At 40.8% G+C, this 12,429-nt stretch overlaps 1 protein-coding gene across 1 annotated transcript in view; it reads right to left on the bottom strand.

Annotated features, from left to right (window-relative positions):
- Nucleotides 1-809: 809 nt before the first annotated feature.
- The window catches only part of RAB8B (RAB8B, member RAS oncogene family), a 45,335-nt gene continuing 33,715 nt past the window's right edge, over nt 810-12,429 (bottom strand). Inside the window, exons 5-8 of the mRNA XM_066635797.1 lie at nt 10,259-10,348; nt 8,446-8,511; nt 6,752-6,802; nt 810-4,811 (exon numbers count right to left, since the gene is read on the bottom strand). Of these exons, the coding sequence (XP_066491894.1) occupies nt 4,719-4,811; nt 6,752-6,802; nt 8,446-8,511; nt 10,259-10,348 (300 nt within the window). The 3' untranslated portion in view covers nt 810-4,718. The remainder of the gene's footprint in view (nt 4,812-6,751; nt 6,803-8,445; nt 8,512-10,258; nt 10,349-12,429) is intronic.

The raw sequence follows: 12,429 nt of genomic DNA, 5'->3' as shown, positions 1-12,429 counted from the left end.
CCAGGGCAGGGGTCCCAGAAGGCAGAGACCAGCAGCCAGGGCCCCAAACTGGGTCAGTGGATACCAGGATACCAGCTGCCAGCAGGTGCTCCTTTTCAACTCCTCAGGCAGGAAGGGGAGGGGCAAGAGGAAGCAGGAAGCCCCATAAGAGGCGGGAGGCCAGTGATGACAAGCAGGGCAGAAAGAGAGGTGAGGGCAGGAGGTTGTGCAGTTGACAGCTCCTGTCCAAGACCAGGGCAAACCAGCCAGGAGGACCAGGGCGCCCTAACATCCTCCCTCTGAAGCAAGTCTGAGGCCTCTTGCTGGAGCATGCCCTACTCAAATCCCTACCACTACCAATGGTCTGATTGTGTGTACGACAGTTTTGTATCTGTTCAGTGGATGCTTGTGTCTTTAAGCACACACTAGAGTTACAATGCACTACAGCAGTGTTTCTCAAACTGTGGGTCAGGACCCACTAGGTGGGTCACAAGCCAATTCCAGGTGGGTCCCCATTCATTTCAATTTTTAATATATTAGACTTGATGCTATCATGGTATGTGACTGCATTTGGGGAAATGTTACTGACCTGTACTTTTAACAAGCTACTATGTATATGATAGTAAATGGGACTTACTCCTGGGTGTGAGTAGGATTGCAGCTAGGATTGTTAAAAATTTTCCTCCTTGATGTCACTTCCAGTCATGGCATCACTTCCAGTGGGTCCTGACAGATTCTCATTCTAAAAAGTGGGTCCTGGTGCTAAATGTGTGAGAACCACTGCACTATAGAACTAGTTTGATCACAAGGTATATTTCATACACAAACAGAACACTTAAGTATGTAATTTTATTTGAGACGAACATAGTTATAAAAGAGTTCACTTGAAATAACACCCCCCCTTGCTTTTTTTTTTTTTTACACAGTATCAATACACAAATGATTAGATTTTACAAGTTAACCACATGATAAGTCCACATTATCTGCAGGAGCTCTTCCACCTTCTGCCTTTGGAGCAGTGATAAGATGTGCTTCATATATGACAGTAGGCTATTTTGGATCATGCTTTACTTCTCAATTTAGTATACTGTATTAAAATTATAAGCCCAAAGAAGTGTAATTTGCACAGAAAAAAATAAAAGCAAGGCCATAGGAATGCATTCCAAATTCCTCAGAACTGAAGAAAAAAATACATTTATGTAGTCCTGTGTTCACAAGCATTTAGAAATGTAAAATAGGAGACTTGGAACATAGTAATGTGAATTTGGGGCCGCTTTTTTTCTTTTACACTCCTTCCAATCAGGCATTTCCTTAATTATCAAAACATTTGCACAATTTATCTACCATCACAAGCCTTTCAAGTTGTTAACCACCAATCTGTTGTCAAAGCTAAAAAAATCTAAAAATGCATCCATTTTGGCTAGCAGAAGTAATTATCTATTCACTGGAATCTGAAAGTGAGAAGAGGAAATGTACTTGGGACAGGGACTCACCCTATTTATAAAAAAATCTACGCCTCTCAAAAGAGCTGATAAATATTTTACATGTTTTGAACTTGGTGTTCTCTCTGTACAATAAAGGTTATTATTATTTTAGATGCAGGATGGAAGTTCAAATTTGTAGCTAGAAGATGTGTTAAGCTTAAAACCACGAAGTGCTGAGCTGTAAAGAACCCATTCAAAAAGACAATGCTGTGGTGGATCTAAAGATTTAGCAAAGCACTGAGACTATGTTTCAAATGGTATTTCTCATTTAGAAAAATCAGAAGTAAAACTGTGGAACTGGGCAGAAAAAGGAAGAGAGAACATAGACTCTATTCCTGAAAAACACCACATCTTGCCCTTTTAAAAAAATGACCAAGTTTTTACAGCAAGGCAAGGCAAACACGCTGTATTTAGTAGAATGCATCAGAGCTGGGAACCTAATCTTCTTCAACCAGTAGGTGATAGTGATATTTTTAAGAGTCCAAATATGAGTTACAACTTTGTTCTGATGTAAGAAAAGCTTGCATCAACCCACTGATGCAAAGGCAGTCCCATATCATTATCACATGTCTGCTTGTCTAAAGCACTCTAGAAAATAGTTTGCAGTGAAACTTTGTACAATCAGCTGATTTACACAGTAAGATACAGCACATCCCAGTTGTACAAGGCAGACTACTTGTAGAAAAAAGGTCTAAATCAACCATTATGTAAAGCTCAAAGTGCAGCCACAGCACCCAATACTACTGCATGAAGCCGCACCAACCTTTTCTTTAAGACTTTAGTTGTTACTGCATGAAACCTTTTTCAGAACTTCAGCAGGGGACAGACAAATTCTGCCACTAACCTTTTGACAAGAAAAGTTAACATTATGAAGGAACGTGAACTGTAAGTGGCATCATTACACCAAGCTGAAAATGAATTTCCTATGGACTTACTCAAATTATGTACATTTTAGCACAGCTAGAAGTAAGAAAATAGCAAGGTTTTTAATAATAAAAACAGAGTCGATACCCCAAGTTGCTGCTGCTTCAACAAGCACTTCATATAAATTCAACTAGTTCCAGGCTCTCTCAAAGGGAAGTTCATTGAGACTAAACTTTTGTACACAGACCCAAGATGTGAAATGTGATGCAAACAAAGAAGAAAATCTGCAGAAGGTAAACTACAGAACTTGTCAGTTTTGGCTTTCAGACAAACCCCTGAGATGCAGATCAACATGTTACAATACCAAGAAGCCAGAGGAGATAGAGATAGACATTCAGCATCTCAAGAGCATAGTCACTCTTGCTATAAAGAAAGCACTTTTGTTACAAAATAAAAACCACAACACATTAGCCCAAGTGTGAGACAGTTATCAGGCATACTGTTTCTGTTCAATATTCCTGTCCAACACACTCCTCTTTCCTATTGAAACTAGATGGGGGGAACAATACAGGATGGAATCTGGGAGAACACTCTTTGGATTATAAGGGGGGGGGGGCAGAAGAAAAAAGCTCCCAGCATCACAGGAAAGTTTTTTCTAATCTTTTTTTAACCAACTAACAAGATGCTCTCTGCTGACCACCGAGAGCCAACTTATGGACTTTCAAAGATATGCCTCAGATTACAGGAAAATCAGCACTTGAAACTAAAATGAAAGGGTTGTGTCTACTTGGCTCATTAGCAACTAGTGGTGCAAGTTTGAGCCCAGTTGCAGCTACTGCTAGCCTGCTGGCTCCTGAGGTGATGTTGAGTTAGGAGTTGTAACGTGCAAAAGGGCCTGCATTTGGCACATCAATAAACTAAAGCACCTGTTTTTGCATCACTCAACATTTTACAAAGAATTTAAACAGTGGTGGATAACAGATGTTGAAGACTCAGCAACGTGACAAAGGCAGTCAACATGAGTTGCCTCAATACTCAAGAAAGAGCATCATCAGACAAAAAAAGCAACTCTTTCGTAAAGCTCCTTTCTTACTGAAGGGGATTAGAGAGGCTGATTACATACACTGTGCATGCCCTTTCTATCAATATCTGGCAGGTCTAAATAGGAGCCAGAAATTCTGAGATTCAGAAATGGTCATTTCATTTAGCAGAGCCAACAATTTAGCACTCTCATTCAACTGAATGCAGCAAGAAGTGAAGTCATAGGTGAGGTGGATTAAGGAGCAAAGATCAGAAGTAATTAAAGAATACTTTCTGTATATTAAGACTATGAATCTTTCTTTGAATTTTTAGATGTAGTTAACAAGAAAAGCAACCCCCTACATTCAGAAAAAAGGCATTTCCATATGAACAGATTTGTATATCAGCTGAACAAATTGTTAACTGTTGGACAAATTGTTATGCCCGTTATAACTAACATTCCCACTTGAAGCGCCTTAGGCATTAATATGGCTTCCTAACTCAATAATGAAATGTTATGTTGCGGACATGTTTGCATGCCTGAGAAAATACAAGAGGCACTTTCCAGTTCACTATGGGATGCCCACAGGCTCACAGTCCCATTTTTTCTGACTTTTCCCAACTATGCAGGGAAAGCATGATGGGTCACAGGGTGGTCTACCTATGCCTCCCAAATCAAATCCAGACCTTCCTCTTGCCAGCTACAAATAATTTATGTTCCAGTATACATGCATCCTGCACCAAGTGGAGGGAGAAGGATTATGAGAACTGTGTGCTCATTAACAATGCTTTATACTGTCTGCAGAATAAAAGCAAGGAAGAAAGAAAACAGGGCTCTTCTGAGTCTATGGAAACCCTCTGCACGTAGGTGCTCACCCACAGTAGACTGGATTGTGCACAGTAGGATTCAATCTGATCATTTTATACTAAAAGTGTACAAAGAAACATCCAAATTTGTTAAGGAACACCTTTCAGACAAAAAAAGCTGTGCAAATACAAGTGTAAGTTTGCTCTAACAGGCAACAAAAGGCTAGTCCAGATGTGCAAAGTTAAAAAGAAACTTAGCAGCTTTTGAAGCAGGCATGAAAAAGTGATGAAGAAAGAAGAATTAGCTCCTGCACACGTGTGTGTGTGTGTGTGTGTGTGTGTGTCTCAACTTCATGGCTTCCACATTTAAGGAGGAGGGAGCCCAACATGTTGATAAGCAGAGTGGACCAAATCCGTTCTCTTTGTTTAGCACACTCTGTTCAAACAGAGCTCTCAGCAGCAGCCTGGTGGTAACAGCTCTGAGGCTAGATCAGCCTCTGCTTTCTGAGAAGCAAGAAAAGGGTTTTTTTTCTAGGTATGCTGCAGTCTATTATTTGAAGTTCATCAAAGCAGCGTGCATCGAAAGAAGCTGCTCTTCTTTGATCTGTTTTCTGTTATTTTCACTGGTCCACTTGGACCTGCCGAACTGTTGTCGTTCTGAGGAGAAACAAAGATACAAATTGCATCATAATGTGCAAAGAAAATGATGCAGAACTACCTCTTTGCTCCAACATATCAAATCCAACACAAAAATTGGTACAAAGCACTGTGTAATTATGTGCCTCCATGTTTTTACACACCAATAATTATTCAAACTGTTTGCTGAGGCACAACCTGCTAGCAAGGCTAGCAGCCACATGAAGCATGAGGCTCCTGTGACTCTGAAGTATCTTTCCACAGAGGCTGCCTACTGCATCTCTTTAGGATTCATTTTTGTGGCAGTGCCTCCCCTGGAGTAGTACAACTCTGCACCATCTCTGCATGACCAACTGATACAGAGATGCAGTATCATCATTCGTCCTCAACGGAGGAACGCTGTTTCTTCGTGAGTCACTATTATGGGCTTGCACCTTTCCAGTCAGGATTCGCACCCAGATCAGCAACTCATGCAGAGACACAGGGGACAGGCTCTTCCAAAGACAAAAGTTTTTGCTTTTTGCTTAAAGTAAACCTCATCAGGATTAGAGTGAAGCAGTGCCAACAATTTCAAGTCTGGAAATATAATAGTAGAACTAACAAGAATAAAAGTGTTCAGGCAGTACAGTAAAGTGCCTTCCAGAACAGAAAGGTCTTCAGTCTCCATTAGAAGACAGCAAGACGGGGGAGCCTGCCAACTTTCTCTGGCAAAGGCATTCCATAACTGAGGAACCAGTACTGAAGAGGCCCTGCCCCTCTTTCTCACTGCATTTAACTGACTCTTACTTCTGCAGTGGAATCCAAGCAGCATACAAATGGCTCCCAGGCAATCTGCTACCCAAAACCAAACTTGCTTAGACAGTATTGTGTGCCATCATGCCACCCCAAAAGCAGAGCTGCCTCTGGCTCCTATCAGACTTAACAGACTAAAATAAGTCTGGGAGGGGGGGTAGAGAGATAAGTAGCTCATAGGCCTCTCATGGATCAGTCTTTAGAAGTCCTCATAACAGGGCAAATTAATATAGCACAGAATGCCTATATCCTGCAAGGAATCAGGGGCTGCTCTGGATTTACCTTGAAGAGGTAAATGCATATTGCCCGAGAGGCAATTAACCTTGTAATATCTAAAATGTCAGCTGAAAATCCAACACGCATTTTGCAGAAAACATTCAGGAGGCCTGCAAGATAGCCTCCATCTCTCCCGTCTTTCGTTTCATCTTTGAGGCCCAGAAATGGGTGTGGCTGGCATGAAGCCTCCATGTAGGGAAAGGGGAGGATTTTTTTTAAAAAATACACATATTTGCAGTGGTGCTAGCCAAAAGATAAAAGTTACTGGTTCATCCTAGATAAGCCAGTGAAAGCACTGCAGGCCTCCTACAAGCTTTGTAGGCTAAATGAAGAACTTCAGCAGAAACTGCAGAATGGTGCTTCTGAGAATATGGAGCACCCAAGGGGAAAAGGAGCACAGCCTCCACAAGAGCAACATCAGCACATACTACATAATTTTTTCAAAATGTTTTTTTTTTCCAGCTCTGACAATAGTAAGAAGTGTTTTTGCTTCATGTAAGTTCTGTGCCACAACACTGATTCCACATCCCATTTCATTTACTTAGGCACAAAACAGAACAAATGCTTAAATGTCAGAAGGTTCAAGGGGCTTCTTGCAAAATATATTGTCAAGAGTCCAGAAATATGCTCACCACAGTTGAGGCAAGCATCTCTCCCTCATTTTGGCAAGCATGAACCTGAGAGCAACAGGGACATGACTCTATGCTGGGAAAGAAGATGGAAGCTTGTCCTGACAGTCTGGTACCCCCTCCCCTGAACTATTGTCAGAGACGACTCCACTCTTTCCCTCTTCAGGGTCACTAACACACACTTTGACAGGCCACTAAGGCGAGCCAGAAATCAGTGGATCTCCACATTATGTATAAGCTATGCAAATAAGAAAAAAAACTAACCATTTTTCTGTTGAGTTTTGTCATAATATCCCGTGCAAGAGTGAAGAAAGCCTAGAACCAAGAAAAGTACATTAACAGGACTGAAGATTTTAAGATAGTTACATCCCAAGCAGCTAACTTGCAATGTAATCATCTCACTTCATGGGGCCTTGAATAGACACCTTGGAAACTGATCACTCAAGACCTAAATATGCCTCATAGTAGAAGCACCATTTTCACAAACCTCCAATCACTCCTGCCTAAAACCTTGGCTAAAAAATGTCCTCCTTGAGCAGTTCATTCCATTCTCACTGATGTGAGACCCACATCCTATTGAGTAATAGGGGATCTAGTGCAAGTGCCTGAAAAATGGTGCGTGTGTGAAAAATGGTGGACATCCTGTGACTAATGACAAAATTATGGCACTGCTTTTGAAAATTAATGTTTTTGGAGACTGTTTTAGGACAGAGGTATAACAGGTTGCTCAATTATATTTATCTCAATTCTACAAACCACCACACATGGTTAGAATTTGTTTCTAACAGTCTCAGGAACCAACCTGATTCAATATTTAAGCCCTAGAACCTACTATGATTATAAACACAGAAACGAACCAAGATATTAGAGTCCTGTGTGTCAGGACATTTGTTCCCTACCTTGTGCTATACTTCAAGAAGTTCTCAGAGCCATGTACTCTGGGTATGTATTCTGCTCAAAGCTCAGTCAACTGGTTACAGAGGAGCAACTAATTAACAGATGATATCTTTGGCATTTCATGGCCACTTGATTCCACAATTTACAACAATATTTTCCTTCTCTATTTCTGCGCTCTCCTAGGATAACACTTCATGCATCTGATGAAATGGATTGTAGTCCACAAAAGCTTAAGATTGTCCAAGGTGCCATGATACTGTCATTTAACAGAGATTGGGTTTGATTCCACAGTCGAGAATTTCAAAAGGTGCTGATACAGGCTTGTTCCCCCTGAATCAGCAACTTTCTCTGTACAGACAAGAACTTACAACCACACTCCCTTGCTCATCAAAAATCATCAGTTCCTGGCCATGTAAGCAAGTTCTGAGATTCCTGCAGCAGCTTTCCTCCATGCAAGTATTTTATCATCTGAATGGAAACTGTATGGTTCATTTGAATCCATGTGGATCTTTTTGAAAAGCTTCTACAGCCTCTGGTGACACCAGCTTCCTAAAGGTAAAAGCCCTATGAGAGGCACTGTTTATGCCTTCTGTAAGTGCCCCATGAAAAGTGAGACAAGAGCCACTCCTTCCCAAGTTCTCTGGTATCTGCAAAAGGGATGGGGAGGGAGGAAGGAGGAGTGTGCAGGGTCATCTTTCACTTTGCCCCAGGGGAAGAAGGAATAGCACAAGTCCTCCTGGTTGCTTTTGTAACATTTTCACATGCTGTGGAAAAAAGGAGAGGAAGTAACAGCACTTCTAAGACCTCATGTCCCATTCCATCTCTGTGTCATCGGATAATTTGTGGTAGGGAATAGCAATTGGCAACCACATATTGCAGGTGGGTAGTAACTGAAGTCAAAATGCGCAGATCCCCAATGACTACTTGGATCACCTGTACAAAATCCAGACTTTGTTTGGTGTCTATACTATTACAGAGATCCTATGTGAATACTGTAAAGTAGAAAACATTTGTATGACTAATATTGTAACTGAGATATGCCCGAGTCAAACCACTCTTACCTCTTCCACATTTATGCTTGATTTTGCACTTGTCTCCAGAAATTTGATTCCGTAATCAATGGCTAGCTGTAAGATAATTTTCTTTGCGTTAAAAATTCATTAGTACATTTAAAAGGTACATTTTCAACAAGCAGTCAGGTCATTTCATGGTTGTATTATTATCCATAACATGCTAAAATGCTGTATGCTGGGTTTATTGCAAGGTCAGTGCTGCTTCTAACCTCTCCAAGCAACTGAATTCTCTGGTTAGGATTCCAGAGAGGCCAATGCACAAAACCACATATGGGAAGAGTATATTGGCTTGTTTTTTCTTCTGATTGCAGCCCTTCATATCTATTGGCATTTTTCTCTATGATCCCAAAACCTTGGGCTAGGTTTTTTGGTGGTAAAGGGAGATGAATGGGTTGTACTACAAACAGTAGGGCTTTAAGTCCACACAAACATGCACAGCCTTGGATTCACTGAATGCTTTGGATTCTGGCCTCTGCATTCAGATGGTATCTACTGTTCTCCCATGTTATGCAGTTGGACCCTGGTATTCACGGGGAATCCATTCCCGGACCAAAGCAAATCTATGCGTCCAGTCCATAGGACCTCTAGATGTGATCATAGATGTTCTCAGGCCTGCAAAGGCCTCTGTGGGTCTCAGAAAGGCCTCTGGAGGTGCCAGACACAGCTTTTCTGGCATCTCTTGAGGCCTGTGAGGTAGCAGAGGCTGCACGCAGCCTTTGTAGGCCTCAGAAAGGCTCCCAAATGCGAGTAAATAACGCTTCTGGACATGTCCATGAGCTCAGGTCTGGTCCTCCACCAGGGTTTGGAACCTGCAGTGAGTTGAATCTGCAGGTCCCGAATTCATGAATAAAAGGGAGGACCTGTGGTTTAAGTTTTAAGTTGCAATGTAAAAATAAAAATTGAAAATATATTAATGTTTAAGTGAACACAGGGAGCTCTCATGTTGAGTCAGTCCACTAGTGCATCTACTTCAGTACTGTGCATACTTCCCAAGATGCTGGAGAGCTGCTGCCAGTCAGAGGGATTTTCTTAGCCTTACCTAGAAATGCAGCCAGAATAGAGTCTAGGATTGTCTGTATACAAAGCAGGGGCTCTGCTACTGAGCTATAGCCCCAACCCCAATTAGTTTGCCGTCTGCATTTTCAATTCTATTCCATACAAAACGCATACTTATTGAACACAATAGTAAGCTAGAAAAATTATTATTAATTATGCTGAATCTGGTATTCAAGTAGAACACCAGAGCCAAAACTGATTCGGAAAAAAAAAATGTAACCAACTGAATGCACCAACAACAGAACTGACAACTAAAATGAATTTCCCTGAGGTTCTTCTTAGTGGTCTGAAAGCCACAGCCATTTTACCCCAAAAAGGAACACAGTCTGCTTCCTGTGAATATAAACTGGATCCTCGAAGTTATCCATTTCCCAAAGAAAGGCTAAAGCAGGTGAATCTATTCAAGACTGCATGGCAGTGATGTCTTCACCAACAGCTATTGCAAATCAAGCTTACTGATTAGGTCTAGGGCAAATTTTAAGCCTTCAGTTGATGATCTGACTGATTTACAGATTAAAGGCTGCAACCCTCATTTTGATTATTTTATCCCAATACTAGCTCTGAGATCTTCAAGAAAAACTACTGCCTTGTTGAACTTAGGTATCATTTCCAAGTGCAACTCAGAGTATTGGAATGCATTAAATATTTAGTGTGTGTCACCCTCAAGCTGCAAAAAGAAAAATAGTAAGAGAAAAACGTTATTAGAGATCATATGCAATATAGTACTTAATTGAGCAAGAGTTACCTTCTCTCCTTTTTCTTTTGAAACTTGTCTTTTTTCGTTCATATCACATTTGTTACCCAGGATCATTCTTTCTACATCTGAAGACGCATGCTAAGGGGATAGAGAAATATTAACAGTCAAATCACAAAAAGAATTCAAAGAAATCTTGACGTGTGAGACACAACAGAAACCCAGCCAGTTCTGAGGTGAGGGGGTGATATTTACCTACTTCACAAATTTTAAATTAGGTCACAGGTTCTGGCAGGGTTATCTGATTGGAAACACCCAGACAGACAGAATGGAAGTGAGTGACAAGGCGAATAACATTCAGAAATAAGTTTAGGGCCTAGTCTAGACATATAGCTCATCTTGTGGCAATCTATTTTACAAAACAGTTGGCTCCAATTTTTATTGTCCCCACCCCCAACCCACAATTAATAGCCTTTGGTGTTTGAAGAGCACTGGGCCAATTTTATGGCATTGTTGTACAGAATTAGGGTACATGCACCTTTTATAAATTTCTACTACATTTTTGTTTGAGTTGGTGCACTCCTTTATTTTCAATAATCCTACCACTTCAGATTGCAGTAAGAGGAATCTGTCTTGAAAGATCCCTCACAAGCCTGCATGTAAAAAAACAAGTATGGGTGGGGGGTGAATAGAATTCCATCTAAAACAGGAATTCAAAAATAACTTCAAAAAGTTATTTTAAAAAAAACAAATAAATGGAAGAATAGTCAACACTGCTGGTTGAAGGAGCAGTCCAGGAGCAATGTAGCTATTTCCCCAAATTGAATCTTAATCTTATTACCATGAATATTAAGATCCTTATGGCATAGGTTTAATTCTGTTTTTCAGTAGATTAAAACACATTCCCAAGAAAATGTTAGCAACGCAACTAAGAATATGCCTTTGGATAAGTTATTATTATTTATTCATTTGATTTTTTTACCCTGCCTTTCTCCCCAAAGGCGGCCAACCACCAATTAAAATATATAGTAAAATATAAAAACCATAATACACACACTAAAAGCCAGCAAACAGAAGCATAAGAAGACAGTCTTATCAGTAAATAAACTATGAAAAAGCGTGAGTCAGTCTGCAGCCATCATACCCTAAGATCATACAGGGTACCAAAGGCTTTTCAGAATAAAAATGTCTTCAGGCCTTGCCAGAGGTTAATAATGAGGAAGCTGTTCTCAGCTCAAAGCGGAGGGAATTCTATAGTACAGGTGCCACGCTGAGAAGGCCCAATTTCTAGCCCTTCCCTAACCTCTCTTAAAGGTGGCACAACCAGAAGGGCCCTCTCAGATGACTGAAGGGAATGGAACAGACTGTACGAAAGGTGGTCACTCAGATATGCTAGTCTCAAGACGTAAAGGGCTTTAAAAGTCAAAACCATCATCCTGAATTGGGCTCAGAAATGAAACGGCAGCCGGTGCAACTGTTGAAGCAGCAGTCTGCTTCAGTGTCAAACCGCAGACCTCCAGCAATGACATGAGCCACTACATTCTGCACTAGCTGCAACTTCCAGTCCAAGGGCAGCCCCGTGTAAAGTGCATTATAATAATCTTAATGCAAAGGCACTCCTGGCCACAGCTGACACCATGGCATCCAGGAACAACAGTGAGTCCAGGATAACCCCCAAGCAGTGAACCTGCCCTTTCAAGTGCAGTGCAGCCCCATTCAGAGCAGGTCAATAGTTGAGCTTTATTTTACAGAGATCCAAAAGTTAAGCATTAGACCCATGAAGAGATTCTGCTAACATGTTGCTTGTGTGAGGGATCTGGTTGTTATGTTACTGTTACACTACTGTGGAATAATTTCCCTCATTCTACGAGGGAATTGTCGTATCAGTCAGACAAGTCACTGTGTCTCTAGGCCTCCAGATACTTTCTGCAAACTAATTATGGACTTTTCACATCTTTTTTACTGTTTCTTCTTCTGACTATGCCTACTGGTACTCAGCAAAGTCAGTCCTTTACCTTTGTTTGGCTTGTTTTACTGAACAAGAAAAGGCCTCACACTGTGCTTCAGACAGAAGAACTGAATTTAGTCTCAACTAAGTAAGCCACCAGCAACTAACTGTGGATTTAAAAGTGTCATTATGCAAGGATAAAAAGATGAAACTAGCTATGTATGTTGAAGTGATGGTAGACCATAAATGCAAATATTAATATTTTAAAATTTAC

The sequence above is a fragment of the Tiliqua scincoides genome, chromosome 8 (assembly GCF_035046505.1).
Source record: "Tiliqua scincoides isolate rTilSci1 chromosome 8, rTilSci1.hap2, whole genome shotgun sequence".
In the NCBI taxonomy this organism is placed as follows: Eukaryota; Metazoa; Chordata; class Lepidosauria; order Squamata; family Scincidae; genus Tiliqua; species Tiliqua scincoides.
The sequence above is the reverse complement of the archived record's forward strand: the minus strand, read 5'-3'. Positions and strand labels throughout refer to the sequence as shown.